Here is a 27,425-nt window from a genome sequence, read left to right as displayed (position 1 = left end):
GGAAAAGACAGTGTGGGACTTAATAGTTGGGGTGGACAGATTTCAACTGAAATTCAGAAGAGGTCGTATGACTTCCCATCTTAACTCTAAGGTTGTGACTCCCCCCTCCACTGGCCTCCAGGAGGCACTGTGGATCTGGGTAGAGCTACAGTGATTCTGAGAGGCAAACCTGGCATTTCATATTCAGTGGGTGTGAATAGGGACACTAAATATCTTGTCATATGTGGGGTGGTTGTGTCCTAAGAGTGATGTGTCCATACAACTTCTGAAAGACATTTGTGCAGGTGCCCTGTGAAAATAAAGCTGACAGCTGCAACTTCCAGCTCTGTTCTGAGGTCACACCTCTTGGCTCTTCCATGGTCCTCTGCCTTTGTGGGGATGAATCCTCCTCTGCACACCAACCTTTTCATTTACATTATGGGCAAAGGAATCCATATATATATATATTTATACTTTATTTATTATTTTTATTTTATGTGTATGAGTGTATTGCCTGCATGTATATGAGTGCACCTGTGTTGTGCAGTGCCACAGAGGTCAGATTTCCCTGGAACTGGAGTTAAGGATGGTTTGTAGCCACCATGTCGGGTACTGGGAATCGAACCTGGGTCCTCTACAAGAACAGTCAGTGCTCTTAACCACTGAATCATCACTCCAGCCCCAGGAGTCTATATTTTGACATTATGTGTATAGATGTGAATGTCAGGGAAATTAAAAAGCTATTACAGAATATTTATCATGAAAGGGAGATTTAGATCCAGAGAGGATTCAAGACTGCTAGCCTACAAGGATGTCTAAGCTTCCATAGAAGTTTTAAAATAAAATACTTCTACTTACTCCTGAAGGTGTTGAAATTGAATTTTCGAGGTCAGTGTGGAAACGTGAAGAAACACAGTCCTTCACACCACTCACAGAGGGACTTGCACATCTCAGCTCCTCTCCTTCTCTCCCCGACCAGCAGGGCAGTCTTGAGCCCTCTGTTCACCGTCCCTCTCTGCACACATACTTACAGTCTAAGAGATAGTGGTTCTTCTTCGTCTGTCTTAGCCAGGCAGGCTTCTCAGTCTCCAGGTCCTTCCTTGGCCCTCCCTCCTCCTCGATGTCCTGTCTATAAGCCATCATCCACCTTCTTCTCCCCGGGATGAGGAGGCTCCACGACAGCTCTCACAGAATTTATACTTAGGTGGGACACATGTTGTTGACTCCTAAAATAGATCTCCAGTCCAGACTGCCTGTCTGAGTTCTAGATTTTAATAGTCTTGAAAGCTAATATATCTCCATATCCCCTTTACGCTGGCTGTTCCCTACTTCCCTCGACGTCAATGAATTGTAGCATCAATTCATCCACCATCGGACAAGCCAGAGACTTCCGAGCCCTCTTTCATTCCTTGCCTTTGTCCTCACATCAGATTCACTATCAGGCAATGCCACCACAATGCTGACCTCACTATCTATAGTGCTGTCACTTGTTTCCAGCAGGCTCTGACAACTCCTCTTCTTATCCTACACCAGCTGTGTCTCACTATTCAACAAGGCACGCTGTCTGAAGATCCCCACTCGGTGCCCCAGGGGCTTCCCGGACTACCAGAGTCAGTCCACACTCCTCCTGTGGTTCTGAAGGGCAGCATGCTCTCACTTCTATCCACTCTCCATCGTCGCTCAATGGTTTCAACTCCTATAACCAACTGAGGCGGCTCCTACTCCAGCGCCTTTGTTCTCCCCTTCTGCCTAGAATGTTCTTCTGGTTACTTTTCAACCTGAAGGACTCAAGCTGTACCTTCTTGACACTTTATATAAGTCAGGTGCCTCTTCTCAATTACTTTCCTGGGCTAGTCTGTTTCCCCCACAGAACTCAGCCCTCCAGCCCTCTGATCCTGCCCTGCAGTGTGACCCCAGACAGATGGCACCGTATCTTAACGCCAGTGCTCAGGAAGTCTTCATAGAGTGGGAGGGAAGAGTGGCCTGAGTGAGTGGTCACACATGGGGGCAGGAGCCAGCTCAACGGATCCTGTGATGCTGCCTCCCAAATAAGGAACCTGTCAGAGCAGATGGCCTTCTGCACAGCCACTGTTCCAGATATGCTCTGACACTAATGCTCAGACTCTCTTACTTTTCATTTCTGCAAGCATGTATTAAACTTTCACCTAGTGCCTCACATACGACATAAAATGACCATGAAATAGTTCTTGCCTTCAAGGAGCTTGCCATCTGACTTCAGTCTCCACAGCTTGCAAGTCCTCTTATTGTGAATGGGTGCACATGCATATATGTCCACACATTCTTCACATACATGAATGTAGCATGTCTACACTCCTGTCTCATATTCCTGAGTCTACCTCTCAGGTGACTGCTTCTCTCCTGAAAGTGCCTGCCCATCCAAACTGGGAAGGAAACAGTCCTGAAGGTCCACACCAATCCAGGGAGGAACAGGGGTCAAGAACTGTGGGCCCAGGGGGCAAGGTGGAGCTGAGGGGGCTTCAGGAGATGGAGGGCACAGGATGAGTGAGAATACTGAATTCCAGGGAGCGGTTATTCCAGAAGGCCTTGCTTTCCGTCTATGATTTCCTTATTAGGCAGAAAATCGACCTTCTGAGGGTACAACAGTAGCTAGCCTAGTCATGTTTCTGGCATTGGTAGCGCATTCTGGACAGCATTTGGGCTACGGTCACCTAAAGCTGCATAGCTGCCCCAGGGCTGTTATAAAGACAAAGTAAATGAGAATTTGCTAAGGGAGGCATAGGGCACAGACTGCATGAAGGTGAATGTTCCTTACAGACAAAGATCAAATATCAAGTCCAATCTGAAGGCAACTGGTCACCCCATAAGAGTCATGTCACTGCTGTACCACTGGGCACAGCTTGCCTGGTAAGTTAGTATTGTAACATGCAGGGTCCAGTGCTGGGTAAAACCATTGATTTTAATTTTCTCCTACTAGCCTGCTATTACCTTCTGGCACTTCCTGCAGAAAGAGTTTCCAGGCCAATTTTAAGATTGATTGTATCCTACAACCAAAGTGTGTGGCATCTTCAGCAGCAGGGTCATAGTCTAGTTATGGTGGGTAACCAGGAGCAATGGCAATAGCCTGTTTGCCTTTGGAGACCTCTAGGACCTCCCCTATGAGACATGCTCCATGGGAGGGAATTCACACCTATTACTGTAAACCTGGTCAAAAGCCCATGGTGGGGGAGGACACAGGCTCTAGGCTGGGGAGGAACTTACTATTGCTATTTTGCTAAATGGTCATGTCAAACCACCCCCTAAATATTTATGTTTGTACACGTAGATTTGGTATGCTTTCAACCTGGGTCAGAGATGCTTCCTTCTGAAGTGGGCAGCAACTGAATGCAGGGTCTCCGAATTAGTCAAAGTGCTCAGGGGGAGTAAGCTAATGCAGAGAACTTGGCCATAAATGGGACATCTATACCAACCCTGCTCCCCACACACCAAGGCTGAGGGAGCATTTCAGAAGAGAGGGTGGAAAGAATGTAAGAGGATGAGGAGGGATGCTGTGAAATATTTTCCGGACATGACATGGCTGTTGCACTCATGAACTCACAGCAGCTGTAGCTGCCTGCACAAGACCTGAATAAGATCAAGCCTGTCAAAACTCCAGCTTGGATGGGGGGAAGAGTTTATGAAACCCCAAACCCAGATGAGGAGCTGTTGACAGCTGATGGTAGCTGAGGGAGGGATGGTCATTTTTCTTTAAGGATGTGGCCACTGATGGGCTGACTGTGCTCCAATCTTACACCCATGCACACAAAAGCACCATTAATTGGACCTAGTGGGATATAATTTAAAAAGAGAATAAGGGGTTGGAGAGCTGGGTCAGCAGTTAAAAGCACTGGTAGCTCTTAACTATGGGTTCAGTTTCCAGCACTCACATAGTGGCTAACAACTATCCATAACTCTGATTCCAGGGGATCTGACACCCTCTTCTGGATTCTGTGGGTGCATTTACATACATGCCAGCCAAACACTCATACACATAAAATAAAAATAAAATCTTAAAAATCATAAAAAAGAATAAGAAATGAAATGGGAACGGGGCTATGTTGGGGGTGGGCCTAAGGTATAATGAAGGGAAAATGGGGGGTGACTGTAATCATAACACATTGTATGGAATTCTCAAAGAATAAATAAAAATATTTTTTAGAAGAACAGAAACTAGTCCTGCCATTGTGGACACATTAAGTATCCTTTCTCTGACCCTCAACTTCCTCACCTATAAAATAGAAGACCTTAAAGCTTGTTTTATGGATTGAATGAGAAAAAAAAATTCAGCCTTACATTTGGTATACACCTAATGTATGTTCCTTCCTTCCCTGCTCAGCTTTCAAATGCCACTTAGCCTAAGATATAGGAGCTGGTAATAAAAAAATGGGCCCCTGGGCTTATGTACAGCAGGAATACGGATACCAGGTGGGATAAAAGCCCTTAATGAGATGAATGGCACAGTAAACAGAGGCAAAGGGGTCATCTGAGCTTACCAGCCTGCCTTGCCTTCATCACCAAGCATACTGTTTGGTGTGTTAGGTGTGTGATCCAGTATTTGTTGGGTTCTTGGTAAATATTAGCCTGCAGCAAAACACTAGCCAGATATCACACAAAGACATTTTGAAATAAATAATACAAAGAATGACAAGGCTTAGGAGCTAAAGAGACGACTTGGTGAAAAACTGCTAGAAACTGGTAAGGTCCAATAGCAGATTGCAGTGGTCCCAAGAAAGGGTGAGTGATAACTGTAGGCCTCTGTAAAAAGGCTGATGTTGAGACTAGGGAGATTCTCAGTTGGTGAAGTACTTGCTGTACAAGCATGAGGACCTGGGTTTAAGCCCCAGAATCCACATAAGAAGCCAGGTGTGGTAGAGACGAAAGGATCCCTGGGCTCACTGGGCAGCAGTCTAGTGAGCCGCAGGCAGTGAGAACCTGTCTCAGCAACAACCACCACCAAGGTAGATGGCTACTGAGCAATGATACCTGAGGTTGTTCACTGCCCTTCATATGCATACACATACATGTATTTGCACACACATGAACATCATGTATGTATGCGCACACACACACACACAAAAGATTGATGTTATATTTCATACAACCCAACAGAAAGAGTATATGAAACTGAATCTGAAATTCAATTATGCTAGCTTCACACTGATACCTAATCCAGATAAAGACACAACAAAGAAGAAAATTATTGACCAATATCATTAACACAGCTACAAAAATTCTCGAAAAACATGCAAATCAATTTCAAGAACTCAAAAAGATCATCCACCAAGCTGATTAGGTCATCCACCAAGCTGATCAGGTCATCCACCAAGCTGATCAGGTCATCTGCCAAGCTGATCAGGTCATCCACCAAGCTGATCAGGTCATCCACCAAGCTGATCAGGTCATCCACTAAGCTGATCAGGTCAGCTTCATGCCATAGATGCAGGGATAGTTCAACACAGGTAAATCCACAAATGTAATCCACTGAACAAATAAGACTCATGGACAGAAATCATAGGATCACCTCATTAGATGCAGAAAAAGCATTTGACAAAATTCAACATCCCTTCATGATAAAACTTGTAGTTACTAGTGATGGAGGAAACCTACCTCAACATAATAAAGACAATATATGTGAAGCCCACAGCAAACATCATGCTAAACTGAGAAAAATTCGAAGCATTTCCACTAAAATCAGGAACAAGACAACGATGTCTGCTCTCTCCCCTCCCATTCAGTACAGTGCTTGAAGTCTTAGCTACAGCAATAAGACAAGAGAAGGAGATAAAGGGGATACAAATTGGAAAGGAAGAAGGCCAAGTATTCTTATTTGCAGATTTTAGGATTCTATATGTAAAAGATTCTAAAGACTGGATCCACTAGAAAACTCTTACAGCTGATAAACACATTCAGCAAAGTAGCAGGATTCAAAATTAACACACAAAAATCAGTAGCCTTCCTATAAACCAACAACAAACATACCAAGAAAGAAATCAGAGAAACCACCTATTTAAAAAGGCTTTAAGGGGTTGGAGAGATAGCTCAGCAATTAAGAGCACTGGCTCTTGCAGAGGACCCAGGTTCGATTTCCAGGAACCACATGGCAGTGGCAAGCATCCTAAACTCCAGTTCCAGGGAAATCCGACACCCTCTTCTGAACTCCATGAGCAATACACGACATGGGTGCACTTACATACATGCAGGCAATACACTCATACACATAAAATAAAAAATAATAAAATATTTTTTAAAAAAAGGCTTTAAGAAGATAAAATATCATGGAGTAAATCTAACAGGGAAGCGAAAGGCTGGTATAAAAAATCTTTAAGACACTGAAGAAAGGAACTGAAGAAAACACAGAGGATAGGAAGACCTCCCATGCCAGTGGACTGGTAGAATTAATACTGTAAAAATGGTTATCTTACAAAAAGCAATCTTCAGCTCAAATGCAATTCCAATCAAAATTTCAAAACAATTCTCCATAGAAACTGAATAAAATAATCTCAAAATTCACATGGAAACACAAAAGACCTAGGATAGCGAAAACAATCCTGAACAATAAATACATTGTTGGAGGTATAATGCGTCCTGATTTCAAGTTATATTACAGAGTCATAGTAATAAAAACAGCATGTAACAAAAACTGGCATAAAAATAGACATATTGATCTATGAAATAGAATTGAGGACTCAGATATAAGGCCACACTCCTACAGCCACCTGATTTTTGACAACGAGGTCAAAAATACACATTGGAGAAAAGGCAGCATCTTTAAAAAAAAAATGGTGCTGGTTAAACTCAATAGTTCCACATAGAGGAATGAAACTACGAACTAGATCCTTATCTTTTACCCAGCACAAAATTCATCAAGGATCTCAATATAAGACTCAGTACCCTAAATCTGTCTGAGGAAAGAGTAGGGACTATGTTTCAACTCACAGGCACAGAAAAGACTTTTCATATAAGACCTTGGTAGTGCAGGCATTATGGATAGGACCTCATGAAACTAAAACGCTTCTGTACAGCAAAGAATACCATCATTAAAATACAGAGACACCTCACAGAATGGGAAAATCTTTACCAGCTATCCTGACAGATGTTTAGTGTTAGAATACAGAGAGAATGCACAAAATATTAAACTCCAAGAAAACAAACAGCCAAATTAAAATTGGGCTGTGGAACTAAACAGAGAGTTCTTAAAAGAAGAAATCCAAGTTGAAGCTACTCTGAGATTTCATCTCACCCCAGTCAGAATGGCTCAGATTAAAAAAAGACAACAAATGCAGGTGTAGATGTAGAGAAAGGGGAACACATATTCACTGCTGGTGGGAGGCAGTCATTGTAGAAATCAGTGTGAAGGTTCCTCAAAAAGCTAGAAACAGGTCAACCATATGATCCAGTCATACCACTTCTGAGCATGCTCCCAAAGGACTCTATATCCTATCACACAGATACTTGTTCGTCCATGTTCATTGCTGCTCTATTTACAATATCCAGGACATGGAAACAGCCTAGATGTCCATCAACTGAGGAATGGATAAATGGATAATAAAAATGTGGCATATATACAATGGAATGTTATATAACTGTAAGGAAAACAAAATTATGAAATCTGCAGGTAAATGGATGAGGTTGGAGATAATCATTCTGAGTAAAGTCACCCAAGCCCAGAAAGAAAAATGCTTCATGTTCTCTCTTATATGTGGTTGTTAAGTTTTGAATCTTTAGATATATGTGTTTTAACTCGAGTACCAATAGAAATCAGAAAACTAGAAGGGGGCCATGTGGGATGATTTCAGGGAAGGGAGATAGAATTCAGATGGTATGAAGGGGAAATGAGGAATAACAGAACAGGAAGGGATAAATGGGTTGGGGGAATGGGAGGGTAGGGTAGAGGAGGGAGTCTAGGGAGGGATAACTAACAGAAAAGACATTGAAAACGTCAAAGGAAAACCTACTACTGTAGAAACTTCTGAAAATGTATACTGATACATATCAAAAAGAGCTTAAATGGAGTTAGCTTATACCGGAGGAACAATGCCTCTCCCAGACACCGCAGGCTATCAAACAAAAGTGCAGTGATAGGTATGGGTTACTTCTTTTCAAGTTGTTGGTCAGCAGGGTGCCATAGACCCCTACCCCAAACATAAAGGCTATTCTCATTACTCTTGGTTACCCTCCAGAACTTGATGGTAAGACCTTACTGCTGAAGACACCACATACTTGAGTCATAGAACATGGAGAAATCAAGCTGTTACTGACTTGGAAGCTTCATCCCAACTGGCTAGCCTTTATAGTGCTGGAAGGGTCTATGCATGCTACCAGAGGAGAAAAGTGGCTAACAGTATTGCCTAGATGTGAACTCTGAGAGCTACAATAACAAATGGCCTGGTAAGATATGCACACAGGTACAATAGTGACACAGATATTATGGGAGCAACCAACCACTCCAACCGCTTTCCAGACATTTTAACATCTATTTTTTAACTTTTAATTATGAGTGTATATTTGTGTGTGTGTGTGTGTGTGTGTGTGTGTGTGTGTGTGTGCACATGACTCCCATGGAGGCCAATAGAGGGCAGTGGATCCCCCAGAGCTGGAATTATAGGCAGTTATAAGTCACCCAACTTGGGTGCTGGGAATCAAGCTTTGGGTCCTCTGCAAGTGTCCTCACTTTGTTTCTGTTGTCCTCTCTGGTCCCTTCCCAGGCTGGGAGAAAGCTGAAGCAGAACTCAAGGCTTTGATCACAGAGAGCCGCCAGGGTCACAGCACTCTGCTTAGGAAGGTAGCTAGGGGAAGTGAGCACTGGCTACGCTGAGGAGGCAACAGATGCCTCTAGCCATGGAGGATGAAGTGAGTCTCAGAAATAGCAATCCTTGCTCCTCAGCCCTCCCTGACACACATGAGAACCCATGGAAGGAGAGTGGCTGAGGCCCTTCCATAGGGATTCTCCTGGCCTCCTGGACCAACTCTGCTGGGGAGCAGTATGTTGCTCCAAGTTCACCATCAACTTAGCTCTTCTATTTGTTGCTCATCCTTTGTCAAGAGCAAATTCCAGGCAGTTAGGTGATGTCATCATCCCCCTGGAACCCACATCTGTTGCTAAGAGTGGAATGTCTACCACTGTACTGCCTTCATCAGGCCCCACAGTGAGGTCAAAGCTGCCAACATGGCAGGAAGTTTGAACCCTGTGGCTCATCCTCAGCTAATAGGAAGACAATCCAGCTACTTCAGTTACCGTTTGACTATTCCAACCGAAATGTTTTCCCAACCTGGACCTGCATATTCATGTAGTACCAGGTTTTTCTAGCCTCGTTCCTCTATCTCTAGGGACAGAATTCCTCTGCCTCGCTGTTGAGTATTTAAATCATCAACAGCTTTCCCTAGATCACCTCTGAATTCCTGATGTTGTTTTGGGAGATAGAACTTCTCTAAACTAGTTTATGTTCACCTCCCATATTTTGTTAATTTTTTTATGTAAACAGAGTATGAGTTTACGGAGTTGAATAGTTGGGTTAAGGCAGGTATTTACTTGAGTGAACTCATTTTCCACAGAATAGTGAGGAGAACAGATATAAATAAAGAGGTCACAAACATCAATCACTGTAAAGACAATAGAAGAACAAAGCAAAGGTACAAACTGATCAACCGATCAGACGAGAAGTGATATGGCAAGGACCATCAAAGCAGAATCACCTCCCGGTGACTTAGTCCTGGCTATGGGTAATGCCAGTTGCTGTGGTTTCAGAGGTGCAAGTGTTAAAGGCTTGGACCCCAGACTAGTGCTCTTGGGGATGGTGGTACCTTCAGGAAGTGGAGCCTAGTGGAAGGAAGGTCACTGATGACTGGTTCTTGAGGACTATGGGATTCTAGCCTGTGCCTTCTCCCTGATTCCTGGTTATAGATGTAATTATCTTGTTCTAATATATGCTCCTGCTATGATGTGCCGCCATCTACCACCCTCCTTGGAATTGTGTTGGACGCACCTTGCCCTCAAACCTCCACAAAATCTGGTACAGGTTAGCTGCTTTGGGTATTTTGTAGTTATAAAGCCAGGCTCTAAAACAACACATCTTCATTCTTACTGCCTAATGGTCTTTCACAGTGAAATCACTCGTATCATATATTCTCTATTGGTGAAATAAAAATCTAGAACAGGATCCTATTTAATGGTGAGACATGAGAGCTATTAGCATTTCAAATCTGTTAGAAGTCACTGACTGGTTCTTAGGCAAACTCTAGCTAGATATTTCTACCAGATTTATGAGAGGTTTTTGTTTGATTTTCTGCCTGAAAATTCAAGGACACTTTTCCTAGAGTCTGTTCACCAATGTATAACACAGCTTAGTGAGCACATAGGGGGCATGGCTGTCCTCCATCTCTGGTTGCCCACACAGTGGCTTTGACTCCTCTATTGTCAGAGGCCCTTTAGAGGAATACTTAGAAGAAACCTTCTTTCTATTCTCTGATTGACTCTGGCTTGTGTGAGATGTGCTCTTCCTTATGCAGGAAAAGCCACTCCTATTTTGCCCTGTCTTCTAATGGAAAGCCAGGTGTTAAAGACAATAGGCAGCCCCTTTATCATTCAGGCCTTTCCAGTTGGTTATTTCCTAGGCACTGGCTTGTTCTTTGAGCTATAGGACATAGGGAGTCTGTCTTTCAGGCTGAGGCCTGCAGGTGTCAGTCTCATGCGCTTCCCAGGGCAGGTCACTTGATCCATTACTTCTGCTGGCAAGAGATGATTCAGAAAGTCCACCATAGCCTCTGGAGACAGCCCTCAGACATCATCAGGAACACATCTGAGTCAACTGTGGGACGACTGAAGACTAAATATTTAAACTGTGTGTCCCAAGACACCAGGTGAAAGTGATACCAGCTTCCTGGAAGGTTGAAAACTGAGGCTGAAGCCCCAGCAGTCCTGACCTGGCCTGGCCCAGGATGCTGTGGGTGGTGGGTCTGTGTTCTTGGTCTTGAGTCCTGGAATAGGGCAACATGTGGGTAGCAGTACTTATGGGCCCCACATAAAGTGTGATCAGGGCACAATGTATCTCCTAACTGGGCTTGAACTTGGAAGGAAATATTATAAAAAGCATGTTTTCTTTTTGAGGAGGTAAGGAAGCACCATTATTGATGTTAATTAGGAGTCTTGTCTTCTTTGAAAATCATTCAAGATCCCTAGGTATGCTTTGATTGAAAAGTCAGAATTGTATGAATATTGTCTGTGCTGTCTTTTAAGTGCCTCAAAGGTTATTTCCTCTCATTCTGAGAAGAACCCAGCAGAGCACCTGGCATGGAAACATGCATATGAGCAGCTCAGCACATCAGAGAAGACATCAGCCATCAAGTCAGAGCCCCGATCCCCTCTTAATGATGATATAGTTGATACTGGATACCTCATTTCTTTCTTCCCTGGGGTGGGATGCTAACAGCCAAGGGGGAATTCTATCACCAGCTCATCCTGGGATAAGTAAAAATTTTAATCCAGATGATATAGCCAGAGGCTTGTGTGTTTTACCTCCTGCTCTTCTGCACTGTATCTGGTAAAGCTGGTGAAGGTGGGGAAGAGGAAGCTGGGAAAATTGAGGAAATGAAGCCTGTAACTAATTCCCTAGCCCTCTCCTGTCCATCGCTTTCTAAGAGGAGCCATAATCGCCTCCAAGTTGTTGCTAAAGTCTCCCTACCCCAGCTGTCAGTCCCAGGTCAGTGGACACTGGAGAATCTGACCTGCCTATGAAGACCTAGGACACCAGGTACCACTTGCTTCTATGAGCTTGCTCCTGTGCTATCTGGGACAGTGAGGTGGGGCTGGTGAGAAAGGGTACCAGTAATCTAAAGTGACATGTAATTGGCTTTCTCTATCTCATTCAGACACTGGTTCTGAATTCTCCTTGACAAGGCACTTCTTCCAACGAGTGACACAGAGACATGTGCAGACAGCTGCTTTCCCTGTGCTGGATGGAGGACGAAAGAAGCAATAGCAAAGTCTCTGAGGATGTGCCTGTGGCTTGAATCCTGGGCCTCGAGCAAACACAGCCCTGGCTAGACTGCTCATAAGCATGGCAGATGAAATGGGAGGGGGGCAGAACAGGGACTTCCCTGGATCTGGGGTTGGGGGATGGCTAGGAGAGGTTTGGTTTGCCAGACTGTTGGAAATGGGAAGAGAAAGATTATGGTTTAGCTCACAGAAGGGCCATGGTTCACCCCTGGAGGAATCTATTTCTTGTGAGTCCCAGTGATGGATAAGACTATGAGGTAAGGTTTTGTTTCAAGGAGTTGGCCTGGTTCAGCTCTTGGCCAGTGTAGCTGCTACAGCACTTAGCACTAGAGAAGGGGTGGCCCCTTCTCCCTCTCACCTCCCATTCCAGTAAATGCATACCCACCCTCTTTTTCTCCATGCACGCCAGTGAAGCAGCCTTTTCTCAGAGACCTACCTTGGGTTTGAAGGCAATGAACTTCAGGATCATCTCCACAGTGAAGAGGCCAGTGAAGAGCATGTTGAGTATGTTCATGGCAATTTTGAACAGGCAGCTCTGGCCATAGTGCTAAGTGGAGGGAGGAAGAGGAGAATCATGAACATGAGGCAGAGGTCCTGTGACTCTTTATCACCTTTGTCCATTCTTCTCGGATGCCCCCATCCCAACAGAGAACTTCTTTGAGCCATCTTTCCACAAGGCTGCCCACCACACCTTGGCCAGTCAGGTAGACTCTGAGCTCTCCAAGTTCTTCCCCTTCCTACTGTCTCTGACAATGGGGTTGGCAGAAGTCTGTGTTCCTGCCAATTGGGCATGATGATTTCTGGAGGTCTGGCACTTGAGAACCTTGGCACAAGCTGATTTCATTGTACATAGGGAGTTGCTGAGTTCACTTCCACACCCCATGCCCTATGATGAATGCTCCCTCTCAGTTCTCTACCTCCTTTTCTCTCTGCTATTAAGCCAGGGCTCCTAGGGATTCTTCCACAGGGACCAGAGGGACCTCATCCTTGGGAATAGACACTTGTCTCTCTTCAGCTCGTCTGTCCTTTCTGCCTTTCCTGGCTGCAGGCAGGTGACCAACTTAGCTGGACCTACAGTTGTTTTATGCTACATCCCCCGCCCCAGGCTGTGCTGGTGGGGCTAAGCCCTCTAGACACTGACCTGCATGGCCAGGCAGATGGTGTTGAGCAGGATGAGAACGAACATCAGATACTCGAAGTAGGTAGAGTTGACCACATACCACACTTTGTACTGGTGCTGGTTCTTGGGGATGTACCTCCGCAGGGGTCGGGCCTTGAGGGCGTATTCTACACACTGTCGCTAGAAGGAGCAAAGAGAGAAGCTGGGAAGGGAGGGGATGATGGGGTGTATGTGTCACCCCACCTTGGAATGGGGTTTGTGGGCAGTCAGGAAGAGACTTTGTTGCTCTAGTTCATAGGTGTGAGGTATGACTTGAAGGATGCTTTGATTTTTCTATTCATTAGTTAGGGAAGGAGGTCCTTCCAGACAAATCTTATATAGATTGCAAGCAAGGAGCTGGGTCTCCTTTTTGCCAACATGATATACTGCTCAGCAAGTGATCGGCATTTGCTAAACTGATTGGCTTATAGCTGGTCTCATAAGTTATGCCCTACACCACAGATCTTCACCAAGCCTGAATTTTCTTTTCTATCCTAAATCCATCTTCCATATTGTCCAGTGTATACAAGATGAGAGGACATAGTTCACTGACAGGAGAGGAACTCTTAGTCTGGCTGCATTCTTGTCAATCTAGAAAATGTCAGTTAACCCTCTGCATAGAACCCAAATTCCCAAATCAGGAAGCAGAAAGTCATTCCATCCTGCCTAACCCTCAGACTCCATGCTCAACCCCCAGGTCTTGCTGATTTGACCCACTGCTCTCACATCGCTAGTACAGTTAACTTATCCTAGACAAGGCTCTCCACACGTCCCATCTACATGTCCTCATTGGCCACCCTCCTTGTCTTTGTCTATACGGAGGCCAGAATTATGACTCTAAACCTAAGTAGTAGATATCACATCGAAGCCCATGAAGGGTCCAGCTTTACTGGCTTATATTGATCTGAGCATGCTGGGCTGCATCCTTCCCCTGAGCCTGCTTTATTCAGAACGTATTTCCACGTGGGCTCTTCCCATTGGGAATTCAGAGAGCGCTGACCCTGGGTATCGCACCTAGGTCCTGTGCTAACAGCTCATCGCTCACTTAGGGAGCTGCTAGCTCTTTCCCATTAGCTAACAAACACATCCCCTTCCCTGGCATCACTGTGTCACTTCTGCTTATGCCTCTCTCCGACCTCCACTCCTGCTCAGACCTCTATCTCGAGAAGCCATCTAAATGACTTCCTGAAACCTCTCTCTTGTCCATCCCAAGCTCCCTCTCCCTCACTGCTCTGGTTTGTCTGCTCTCCTTTGTCAATGGTGCCAACACACCCAGGTACGGTATAACTTGTCAACTTCTAGATACGACTTGAGTTTTTTTCCCACAGAGCCTATCACAGAATATTGTTAAATGGAACCTTAACATGTATTTTCTGGCTGAATACATTTTACAGACCTGGGATTTGTGTCTGGCAGGTCTGGAAAATGCAGGATCCACATTCTGCTACAGAAAGATGGAACACCTGTTCTGTTCGAGAGGGTCAAGGACCTCAATGTCTACCCAGGTCTCTCCCTAGACTCTAGCCTCTCTTTTGGGTGGGCCCTTAGCTGCTGAATTCTGCCATTCCTTAGGCAGGCCTTGCTTTCTCTCTTGCCCCCCTCTGCTCCTTCCCAGAAAGCTACCTGGTTCTTGTCCAGCTCACAGTTCTTGTACTCTTGTTCCCCTTGCTCTTGGAAGGTGACGATGACGAAACCCACAAAGATGTTCATCATGAAAAAGGCGATGATGATGATGTAAATGATGAAGAAGATGGAGATCTCCACACGGTAGTTGTAGATGGGGCCCTTGTCTTCTGTGTGGGAGTCGATGGAGCGATACAGCAGCCTACAGGAGGAGACAGGCTCACAGAGTGAACTGGAGAAGCAGTGTCACCTCCATGGGATGATGGCACCACTGCTCCCAAGGATCCCTGCAATCAAAGGAAACAGCTCCAGGCTGGGGTCTGGGCTCGGGTCCCAGGTGACCTGGGCAAATCACTGAACATCTTTGGGACTCAGTGTCTGCGACTGTCAGGTGAAAACAATTCCCTACTTTCCTACTTTGCCAGGGCCGTTGATAGCATATATATATATAATGCTGTTTTGAAACTGTCAAGAGCTATTTAACTGTTACATGCTTCACTGACATAAGTTTCAAATACAGAAATACTGGTAAATATTGAAACAGCTTTGCAAACTGGCATAGACTCAAAGGTGGTTAAGACCAAACAAAATAAATCTGAGAAAAAATATCCATTTTAGATAAAATAAAACTAACATGACCCTTGCTTTTTCAGGTCATCCATGGTGGTTTGGGTTATTCTTATATATATTTATGTGATTCATTTCAGTCTGGACTATGTGCCCCACTGAGCTTGTTCTGCATGGAACAGGATGATTTTCTCCCTTCTTTTATAATCTCAGTATGTGGCTATTCGCTATATATTGCCATATAATGGCAAATTCCATCTAAGACCAATGCACTGCTGGATGAGGTCACTGGTGTCTAAACCAAGATACAAAGAGTACTAGATAGACAAACTGCCTGCTTCCAGAAATACTGTGTGAAGGCCGATAGGCTGGTCCAGGAGGGAAAGCATCACCTCTGCAGAGAGGCTGGGGCCCAGGCCTTTGTCTCTTTTTTACTTTATACTGTCAATGTAGACAAAGATTTCTATAAGGAGACTAATATAGAGTATAATTAGAGACGACTCTGCTACCTTTACTCAAGCCAGCTACATACTGAGAGTAGTAATCTGGAACTCTGTGGTGATCAAAAGGCCTACCACACTTGGAGAATTTCTCTGCATACTTGACTCCAAAATACCAAAAGGATTGTGGCAGAGACCCCTAATCTTGTGGCTCATGCTGATCTGGGGAAAAGGAGTTTAAAAGGTGTTTGTTTTGGTTGGGGTTTCTAAAATGCTGCAAATACAACATGCTTAGCATGCACAAGGCCCTGAGTTTAATCCTGAGCAACACTTCACCTTTACATGAGCCTGTGTTTCTGCAGTTATCATGGCCTATAGAAGTTCTAGAAACATACCCTCATTGCCTGGGGATGTCACAAGGCTGACCTCTGGGAAGCATCAAGGGAATTACTGGTTGTGAGCCTGAGCCTTTAATGGCTGTGCCAGCTCTCCAGCACTGAATCAAGGGAATTATTAAGACTTGGGTAATAGCTGAATGGCCGGTTTCTTGACCCTCTAATATTATGGTTGTGAGCCTTGGAATTCATACTCACTCTGGCCACCCCTCAAAGGTGGAGACAGTGAAGAGGGCCATCATGGCTGCCAGAACATTGTCAAAGTCAAACTTGCTGTTCTCCCAGCTGCGGGGCTGGATAATGGGATGGTCAACCTCTCCATCTTTATATGTGATATAGTTACCCCTGAGAGAGGAGGAGAAAGAGTTAATCCTGGGGTGTCCCATTTCCTCACTACCAATGATTCCTGACAAGCTTGGTGGGATGCTATCATACCATTCCAGCCATCAGAAGAATCTATGGTCAGCAGCTTGAGGAATAGTTAACGCTACATGCCACAATTGAGATCGGATAGTAGATGGGTCAGAGGACAGTCTTCCCTCCTCTCTAACCAAGCCACCAACCTTCCTCACTCTTGGCTCTGAGAGCCCTCCTCCTTATACTCACTTGCATTCTGCCTCTGTCTGTTTGGAACTATCTGAACAGGTGTAGAGTTTTCCCTAGAAGACAAAAGAACAAGGCGATTAGAGATGTTCCTCAGTGAATGGATCCACTGGAAGACGGTAAGTGAGGCTGTCTACAGCACCGTTCCGAGTTCAGTCTTAGAAGATAACAAATACAAGATGAACAGAATCCAGACGGAGAGGACATGATTCACATTCATAGAGCTGAAAGTGCCCTAAAAATTCAAAAACAGGGAGCTCCAATCTGGGAAGGTTGTACTCTCTAGGAAGTCTTAAGAGGAAGAAGAAAGTAGAGCTGGGCTTGAGGGGTGGTGGTGGTTATAGGCAGAAGTCAGTGGAAGTTTATGCAGTGAGGGTGAGGGGCAGAGCAAGTATGCTTCAGGCGAGAGACCAGAAGAGCTAAGGATGGAGGTGACAGAAAAGAAGAAACCAGTTAGGTGTATGGTCAGTGGGTATGATACTGTTGCTAACCAACTGCTGTGGGTTTTAAGCCTGGGACCGACACACAGGTACCAGAGGATGAAAGTCATTTGGAATAAAGGACAGCCAACTGAAGGGTGGCACAGCCGAGTGGGCAGGGGGCAGAGCCTCCTTCCCGTTCCTGCCTGGGTTTGGGAAGCCTGAGTAGGTTGTGGTCAGAGATCACACTGGCCACACGTCTGATGTGGGCTGTGGTCCTCCTCTTGTTTTGGTTGACGCCCTTTCCCAGGAATGCTGGTGGGAGGGGAAGGACACATGAAAGGTGACTTACCTTGAAGAGCTGGACTCCAATGCAGGCGAACATGAACTGCAGCAGCGTGGTGACAATTACAATGTTCCCGATGGTCCGGATGGCCACAAACACACACTGTACTACATGCTGCAGTGGGAAGAGGGGGCGGGACAGGGACAGGACTTCAGCCTGAGCAGCCTTGACTAAGCCCTGAGCTTCCCAAGGAGGCAGGGTAGGCAGACCCTATACACTAAGTGGGAGAAATTCGGCTTACAGAGGCTGGGCAACCTTTCTAGAGTCACACTGATAGAACTCATGGATGGCAAAGGTCCCTTGGACTCTGAGTGGCCACAGGGGTAAAAAGACCAAACAACGTTAACTCAAAAATTCCTTCCCCCTTGCCTTAGCCCTGTCTTTCTTTGAACCTTGGCTGAGTGGAAAAGTGGTATGTGTATCCTGTGACATCTGTCTGCTGAGCAAAGTAAGGGACAAATAGAGAAATTCAACTGCCCTGAAGACCAATTCTTGGAGCCAGCCCTGTAACTGCCTGGTAGCCCCCCACTAGGAACCAGCTACCAACTTCACACAACCCTATATAAACCCTAGCCCTGGCAAAGGAGGGTCAACACATTCCTTAGTGGTCTTTGGCCCTTCTCTGTCTATGGAGAGTGAAGGAAATTCATTGCTCGGCTATCCCAGTATCAATCCTTGCTCCCTATGATCTTGGCTTCCTTTTCCAACTAACATTGTGGTGGCCTAAATAAGAACTCTTTCTTGGCCATTCTCGGCCCCTCTTCACTCTAGTGCTTGTACTAGCTGGCTGATTGGTCCATGGACAACTGCTCTGATTGTAGCTACTCTTTAGTGAGATCAAGAGGCCTCTAGGATGTGACTCTGGATGGTCATCATCACTCAGAGTATGAGACAGTCCCCTTTGGTCCCCTGTGGAACATCTTATTTCTCATTTGCAATGAATGAGCCCTGGCTAAGGCTATATTTTTGTGGTTCCTGAAGGCAAAAGAAAAGGTCAGCCTGCTGCAGCCTGTATGATAAGCTACTTTTCCTTCCTGAGAAAACCTCCTGAGAAACCTCCTGAGATTCTCTCTTATCTCTTCTTGCGCCTCTTTCTCCATACCCTAAATGCCACCAAACCTCACTGGACCTCCTGGCTGTCAGTGATTACCCTTCAGGAATACTGCAAGTTAAAAAAGGAAAGATTTGGAGGAAGACTGACTCTGTTGAGAGAGAAGACATCACTGTTTCAGGCAGGAAGTTCTCTCTCATTTCTCACTTGGAAAGTCCTAGTGCAAGGTCTACCCTCTCCTTCAACAAACTGGCCCTGTCAGGGACACCCCTGAGAGCCTCTCCATGGTTGGAATCCTCCCTTTCAAGAAGACTGCAATGGAGTATGGACACTGCTCTTCAGTCTCCTCTCACCAGTCAGGGCTGACTCTCTCCTCAGGATGCTAGGGAAAGGATTCCATTTTTCTTGCCTCATTCTGCTCTTTTCTTTCCTCAAAACCATTTTTACTCTATGTGACGGTGAGTGTTGTCAACTTGACAGGCTCTGGAATTACCTAGGAGACATCCTCCAGGCACATTTGTGAGGGATGATTTAGCCTCTGGGCATGACTGTGAGGGATTATGCTGATTAGGTTAACTGAGGTGGGAAGACCCACACTAAAATTGCACAGTAACAACTCCTAGGCTTGGGTCCTGGACTGAATGAAAAGGAGACAGCTAGCTGAGCACAAGCATTCAATGTTCTCTCCTTTCTGATAGTGGTTGTGATATGACCAGCTGCTTCAAGCTCCTGCTGCCTTGACTTCCCTGCCATGATAGACTGCACCCCTGATCTGTGAACCAAAGGAAACCCTTCTTCCCTTGAGTTACTTTTACCATAGCATATTATCACAGCAATAGGAAAAGAAACAACACCACCACAAGTGTTAACATGGGGAATGCCCAATTGGCCCCTCCTAAAGACTTTCCCTTAGACTGTCTCTTAAAAAGCCTCAAGGCTGTCTCCTTAAAGTGAGATATTCAGCCAAACACCTGTGTTATGTCACAAGCCTATAGACAACCAGTCCCTAAACTGAGAGGATTGCTAAGAACACACCTAGCCTCCTTGCCGTCCAGGGACTGGAGGCAGCCTGATGGTGTCTCACAGTTAACATATTAACCAACTCCATATGGTACATAGGCTACCTTCATAGGTCATGTACAAACCTGGCCCATTGTTCTGTGGCTTTGTGATGCAGCCCTTCTCCACACCATATGTCCACCCAAGGGAACTTAGGAAGACACTTCTTTGTCTTCAGGGGATGAAGCTTTATGTCATACCCCCATCATGCTGCTGGTACTAATAAATCTATTACCTAAATGATGATTTAATTCTCTCTCTCTCTCTCTCTCTCTCCATCTTTCTCTCTCCTTCCTCCTCTTCCTTCTTGCCTCCTCTCTCTCCCTAAAACCTAAGATTTTGGTGCTAAAATCTAGGAGAAAGATGTTGCTGTGGTGAATCCTCCTACTGAGCTCTTCTACTCTTGTTAATTTCTTCTCATTCAACACCAGACCTCCACTCCACTCTCCTCTGGTGAGTCACCTGAGTTCTTCAGGACCCCACTCCAACCAGCCATCTGTTTCAAAACTCCTAGAGCTAGGTGAAGGGCTTCCCCTGAGCTTGGGTCTGTTCCCAAGAGCCTGTTGAGCCTAGGGGTGATGCTTTTTCTTGGCCTTAGTCTACCATCAGCACACTGGCCACACCTCTGGAAAGGAAACCAGGGAATGTGAGGATGCTTGTCCCCTTACTCCATTTCCTCTGGACCCACTTGACTCCCCAGACTTCATAATGGGTTCTAGGTCTCATCTCCGTAAAGATTCTCCCCTTAGCTACCTTCTGCATAACCTCAAAACACACTATTTTGGGGACAACAGCAAACCTAAAAACCTGATTTTTCTCTTGTAACACTGTCTGGATACAAAACAAGCTGGACAATGACAGTCAATAACCTTAAAATAGTACCTTAAAATGGCAATTTTAGTATCTTAGAGACTTAGATAACCGCATCAGTATAATAGCAGGTGGTCCGAAATCCCTCGCATTCAGCCATCTTTCCTCATCTCCTTACCTCCCTTGACTCCTCTTCACACTGGTGCTCCTTTTGGCTGGTCAAGAGACCCTACAGGCTAAGGAGCTCCTTTCGGCCCCTCTGTAAGGGCAAAGGGCTACTTTTCATCTTTCTGTTAGCATCTTCTTACTCTCAAGGTATGACACAGGGATAACTTCACCTGCCCAGGAGAATCCGCATACACTGTGAAAACTCCGTTTCCTTCTCCCCTCACTCTTTATTTCTTGGCCCGGCACTCATGCCATCCACCCCTCTTCAAAGTAGGAGGAATCTGAGTGTGCAGCTCAAATGTTGACAATTGTACCTACAGCCTTCATTCCTGGTCAGAATTCCTGATCTGAGAGACCTACTAGACCCAGATTTTCCATTTCTCTAGGATGCCGAGTTTCCCTTCCCCTCACAGCTGACCTCTGACCATTTTCAATTTGTCAGTAACTCTTCGAGGTTAATGCAACTTAAAACAGGATTTCACCTCTGTGTCAGTAGGACCCATGATGTTCTGGTTTACCCCTGAGATCTTTATATCCACTCCCAAACCAAAACTGCTGACCACCTATCAGGCACATTCTAGCTTCTCTAGAGCCAGCAGCCACTACTCATTCCTGCAGCTGCACCTCCACTCCACAACCTGCCCCAGCTTCCTCCTCTACCCTCTCTCCCTTTCTCTCTTCCACTTCCCTCTGCTCTGCAGAGCTCTCTCCAAATGCTCAGACACTCTGCCCAGATGAAATCTCCCCCTTACACATTCACTTGAGAACTTTATATGGAAAATTCAAGAGTTAAAATGATCCCCGCTCCCTTAAAACATCTACTAACACTAACTGGCTTACTGCATTGACTTAAGTACTACAGACTATCTTCTGCCTTCCCTGGGTCCCTCTCAGTGTTGGAGTTAACCTCAGTATCTTTTGTGATACATTTTACCTTGTTTCTCCTAAGAAGTACGTACATTCTGACTGTGTCATGTCTGTTTATGGTAACTATTTTCATGGAATTGTTTTTATGTCTCATTCTCTGTCCCAAGAAAGCCCTGAATAACAAAAAAATCTCTGGCCACTTCATTTATATATACTTTTTAATGCTATTGAACACTATTCTTGCCATATGCCTAATTTTAAGATATGCATATATTTATACAAATGTAAACATTTTTAAAGATTTTTAACTGCTCCTGACTCTTGAAAACCAGATTGTTTTCAAGGTCCATATCTTAGCCAAGCCTAGATGAGATACAACTCTAAAAATATGGAAGTAACCGAAGAAAAAGTGGTCATTTTGAAAATGCTTAACCTACTTAAAGACAGAAAGACATCTTGAGGTTTGCAGCTGATCTTAATGTGTTCCATTACATCGTAAATACAGTTTTTCTTTTATATTGTATTTGGAGCAATAACTTATCGCTGTGCCTTCAGGTTTAGAGAAGGATGAAATACTTTAAATAAAATATTTGTTAAATGACTAAAACCCTTACTACAAAGGTAAATAGATAACCCCAAAGTAAAGGAGGTAAACACAGGATGAGACAAAGATTCTTGACTTTGATGCTGCCTTTAGTCGCCATGGAGACTCAAATGACAAGTCATTGCTTTTTAAACAAGAGGGCACTGAACATATTACTGAGTGTTCCTTACGGTGTTTACACCACATACTGAATGTCAAAGTGAAATAATGTCACAAAAATGTCATAGATACAGGTCATCAGTGCTGGAGAGATGGCTCAGAGGGTAAGAGCACTGACTGCTCTTGCAGAGGACCCCGGTTCTATTCCCAGCACCCACATGGCAGCTACAAACTGGCCTTAACTCCAGTTCCAGGGGAATCCGAAGCCCCACAGCATTGCACGATACAGGTGCAATCACCTACATGCAGGCAATACACTCATACACATAAAATAAAAATAAATAAAATATTAAAAAACAATTAAACAAAGAGAAAACATCAGATGAAAAATAGATACAACTTTCAGAAGTAAAGGCAGATATATAAACTGTTTCAGATATAAAGTGTGCTTTTTTATTATGAGGTTTTTATAAATCATAAATCTTTATATGAAATATAAAGTGTTTTTTTAAGGTAAAGGATTATTCCAAAATGGAAATGGACAGATGAAGAAAAAACTAAAAGGTTAAAGAATGCTGTAAAAAGGGTTATGAGAGTTGAAGCTTAAAGATTAAATGGATATAACTAAGTTGATTTTTATTGGTTAAAGATTGTTAAATTTTCTAGGGTTCATTTTCCGTTAATTAAAATGTCTATTTCATGTCCTGTCTTTACTTCTTTAGGCCGTACTGTGTTCCTTGACTGTTTAAACATAAGGTATACTCTTTCTCTTGTATGTCACATATGAATTTTATATGAGCTAGAGGACAAAAAAGAAAATATCCAACTCAAATCGTCATGGAAAATTGATCTGATATGTTCCAGGGGTTTCTTCCTTAATGGACTTTCCCAGTCATCTCTCTCCCAAAGACCGCTGCTTTCCTGCCTACTCAGCCTCATGCTTATCAGATCTGAGGAATTAGCAATGTGGGGCAATATTTGACCTCTGCATACACAAAAAGTGATATGTGGCCATCAAGGAGAACCGTGAACTTGAGTTCTCGGGGCGGGGCGGCTGCATATGTGTTCGACTATTCACAGCTGATTAGAACTTCAGAGATTATGCAGAGCTGAAATGTTACAGGACAAGAGCCAAATCATCTTGGTCTGTCTTAAATGGCCAAGAATCGCCTACCTCTGTGTGTGACCTAGCGTCCTTGGGACAGGAGTTCTTGTGTCTAAAGTGTCCAGCGGCTTGCCCCAGACAATGTACTCTCCATGAACCAATAAAGATCTGAAATTCTTCTTCAGAAAGCACCCTGACCAAACAGGTAAGTGATGATTGATCAAGGTCTTCTGAGATACCCCCTGTTCTGTGCTGTAGTTTTTTTCTAGGAATAGTCCTTCTTAGACTAGATCTGTGCATGGGAGCATGCTTATTTCCTTCAGAGTGGAATCATCTTTTTATATGCCAGGGTTTACTTTAGCTGAGCCTTCTGTCTTTTGATGGCATGGGTGCCCTAGAAATCTTCCTTTTGATTCTTATAGTCCACTCCGTGTTACAACTTTTTAAAAAACTCATTGTTTATGATCTAGATAATCAAAAAATTTTTTTAATCTCACCTGCCTTTGCTAGCTATCAGTCTCCCTTTGAGGCTGAGGCTACGTGCAACCATTGTGATTCTGGGACACACCTACTTATGGGGAGACATGCAGGAACAGTCTTCCTGTTTCTCTACTGGACAGTGGCTATTGACGCAGGAAAAAGACTTGAGCACATATTTAACCTGGAACACAAATACCAACTTCCCTTTCTGTATTCAAAATGAAGGGGGGCATGGGCTCATGGGTGAAAAACTTATCTGTTAACCATTGCCAGTCTATTTTCCCACTGTGATTAACCTTCAGGACATCCATAAAAATCCTATTAAAAAGTGTCTATACTGTTTGGTGCTGCCCCCAACAACCTCTTTTAATATGTCCTATGAAAGGTCTAGCTCACTCTACTCTTTTGCTGGGGAAAAATGCAAGCCCCTTACCTACAAAAAAATTAGCTAAGGAAAGTTGATTTCCTCTTACTGGCAACAATTCTGGAACTTTGAAGAGCCAAACTTGGGACTATAAGCTTGTAATCTACTCAGCACCATACTATGCAACTTAACTAGGGCATTTGAATCTATTCCATATCTCAGACTACTAAGCTTTATATTTTTCATCCTCAAACAAAATTATCAGAGTCTCAAAGTGTCTACAGGATTTGTGAACTGAAGAACTAGCTAATCTTCTTTCTGGAAAGAAATCTGGTCTTTATGATATATGACACAAGACATCTTCATTCCTTAGGAAAATGCTTCTTTTCTTTGTTTATATGTCTAACAATGCCTGCCTTCATAAGGGAGCAGTAGTCTCCCATTGCTGGTGCCACTTAAAATAGTCCTGACTTGGCCTGGCATGGTGGTGCATGCCTTTAATCCCAGCACTCGGGAGGCAGAGGCAGGCAGATCTCTGTGAGTTCAAGGCCAGACTGGTCTACATAGTGTGTGCCAGGACAGCTTGGGGCTACAGGGAGGCCCTGTCTCAAAAGGACCAAAAAAAAAAGTAGTCCTGACTAAATGACTTGGTGTCAATGGCCTGTCCATGGGAGGAAGTTCACTGAACATCCAACAACAGTTATCAAAAGAGATAATCCAGGCTCTTAGGAAAGCAGAACTGGATCTCTCCAAAATCCAAGAGCAATTAGATTCCCTGAAGGGGGTGGTCCTTCAAAATAGAAAAGTCTTTGAGATTTGCTGATGGCAAGAAAAGGGGGAGCCTGCCAGTATCTTAAGAAAGGGAGCTGCTTTTACGCAACTCAGTCAGGCCTACTCAGAGATGCAGTTAAAATCAGTTGATTGTGCCTGAAAAATTTGACAGTGAGAATCACAATCCTGAGGCAAACTGTTTTTTTTTTAACTCTCATGGACCCTGCGGCTCATACATGTTATCCCTTCACTAAGCATTTCAATTCTTATATAAATAAGTCCCTCCCTAGTCCCCTGCTAACCCGATTTATCCAGACCACTGTCTAACACATCATGAAGATTCTTGTGGACAAAGTCCACTTGATGCACGAATTCAAATACCAGTCTCTGACCTAAAGATCACCTTCTAACCACCCACTACCAAACTATGTGGCCTCTTAACCCAATAATGCTCCAATTCAGTGGTAAGCTGACTTCAGAGTGACCCAGATGCCCCTCATCCTTAGGTCCCCTATCTCCTTTTGTCCTTTTTAAAAAATATTAGCAAAAAAGCAGGGAAACAGATCCTTCAGGTAACTAGACCCTAAATAGAGAGGGCCAGCAAGAACACAACCTCCTTATAGCCTATAAACTAGTCATACATTGGAAGAGTGATTGTCCTTTGAAAAGAATAAGAAGTCAAACACCCCAAGACCCAACCCTAAGAGCTAAACACGTTCTTCTCTAGAGAAGGATCTCATGGACCTCGACCAATGAACACACCTCAGGATCACAGCAGGCCCTAGTCTCATACTATCTAGTTGGCAGTCACATTTCACAGGACTCCTGTTTACTAAGCTTATCATCCTGCAGCCTTGTGGTCCAGCACCTTCCCACCTTCCTACCTACTCCTAAGGGGTTTTGAAAGAAGACACCTTGCATTGTCTCTGGGTAGCTTAGGGAGGACTTGAAGTTTTCCTTTGGCCTGGGTCACTTACGCCTCCTCAAGTGGGTGTTGGTAAGTTCTTTCTGGGGCTTGAACCTCCCTTGGTTTGGTCAACAGTCCATTGGTTTATTCTGAGCTGGTTGTTAGGACCCTATTTGTTTGGATACCTTTTTTGGTATGCTTGCACAGCATTTGATTTAAGGTATCTGTTTTGTTGTTTACTCTCAAAGTGTTTTGGTTTATGACGGTTTGTTTTTGGTTCCGCTTGCTTTCGGACCTTTCAGACTGCTTAGTTGGTTAATTTACTGCAGTCAGCCTTTCTCTCCTGCCACTCCTCTGATATCTAATTTAAGGAAGTAGAAAATATTTGGAGAGAAACGGCCATTTGTGACTCCAGCTGGTTTTATATTTGATAATTGTGTTACTTCAACTTGCAAGTATTTGGAAAAAATGACAAATTTAAAGATATTTTGACTTTATGCTTCTCATATCGTGGAATATTTGATTCTAAATTGATTTGTTCTTTTGTAAAGTAGAAATCCAAGACAAAAGAACTAAGGATGGACTAGGCACACTTCATCAATTGGAATTTTAATACATCAAAAAATTTTTGCTAATTTATAAAAATAAGAGTTTTACAAACTGCATATAATTTAAAATGAAATGTTAAAAAGGAATAGGAATTCATAGGAAAATTTTAGAGAGTATACCAGAACTAAACATAAATTCTGAAAAATCTTACTATGCTCAACCCATACTCTGATCCATCCTCTGGCCTTGCTTCTTCCTTTTTTACCTCTAAGTCGAACAAAATTCTGTATCAAAGGAGAAAGACTCTGTGGCCTGTTCTGGACAAAACTTTGGGAAAAAGTAGATTCTGAACTATATTAACATTTCTAGTTGTAAAGGTAGCTTTGCTGATTAACAGAGTTAAAGATTAAAAAGGATATTTTATTAAAAAGGATAATTTAATTCTACATAGCAAGCTTCCCCTTTGGTCTTTTTCCTTTCACTGGGCTTTTGTTACATCTCAAAAATACAGAGCTGCAAACTTTCTCTTTGTTTTACTAAGGGCAATTTGATTGTCTTCTGTGTATTGATAATAACTGTTCCCACGTAATTGTTTTTAATGTGAGGGGGAAAACTCAATCTTCTGCTAAAACTCCTAAAAATAATCCAGTAACAAAATCTGTGTCCATTTCATTTTACAGGTCTTGTTTTTTAAACTTGTTCATTATTTTGTTCTTGGCATGCTTACTTTAAGTTGTTTGTTTGTGTGTGTGTGTGTGTGTGTGTGTGTGTGTGTGTGTGTGTGTGGTCTATTGTCTTGGCTACTAAGTCCAGCTATGTACAGAATAAAAGCATTGAGTGCAAATTTCCTTACCATGTTCCTTATCTTAGGGTGAAACTATTCAATCTTATAAAAAAAAAAAGGTCATTTTAAAACCTGCTAAACCTACTTAAAGATTTACTGATGATCATAATGCATTTCATTACATCATAAACATATTTATCACTTAAAAAGTATTTGGGACAATAGCTTATCTCTGTGTCTTCAACTTTAAATAAGGAGAAAATCAT

The 27,425-nt window shown here is 43.7% G+C and overlaps 1 protein-coding gene across 1 annotated transcript in view; it reads right to left on the bottom strand.

Moving 5' to 3' along the window:
- The window catches only part of Cacna1c (calcium voltage-gated channel subunit alpha1 C), a 617,044-nt gene that overhangs the window by 65,000 nt on the left and 524,619 nt on the right, over positions 1-27,425 (bottom strand). Inside the window, 6 exon segments of the mRNA XM_017799802.2 lie at positions 12,426-12,536; positions 13,131-13,289; positions 14,772-14,973; positions 16,372-16,518; positions 16,780-16,832; positions 17,548-17,655. Of these exon segments, the coding sequence (XP_017655291.1) occupies positions 12,426-12,536; positions 13,131-13,289; positions 14,772-14,973; positions 16,372-16,518; positions 16,780-16,832; positions 17,548-17,655 (780 nt within the window).

The sequence above is a fragment of the Nannospalax galili genome, unplaced genomic scaffold (genome assembly GCF_000622305.1).
Source record: "Nannospalax galili isolate Female #2095 unplaced genomic scaffold, S.galili_v1.0 scaffold199, whole genome shotgun sequence".
Classification (NCBI taxonomy): domain Eukaryota; kingdom Metazoa; phylum Chordata; class Mammalia; order Rodentia; family Spalacidae; genus Nannospalax; species Nannospalax galili.
The sequence above is the reverse complement of the archived record's forward strand: the minus strand, read 5'-3'. Positions and strand labels throughout refer to the sequence as shown.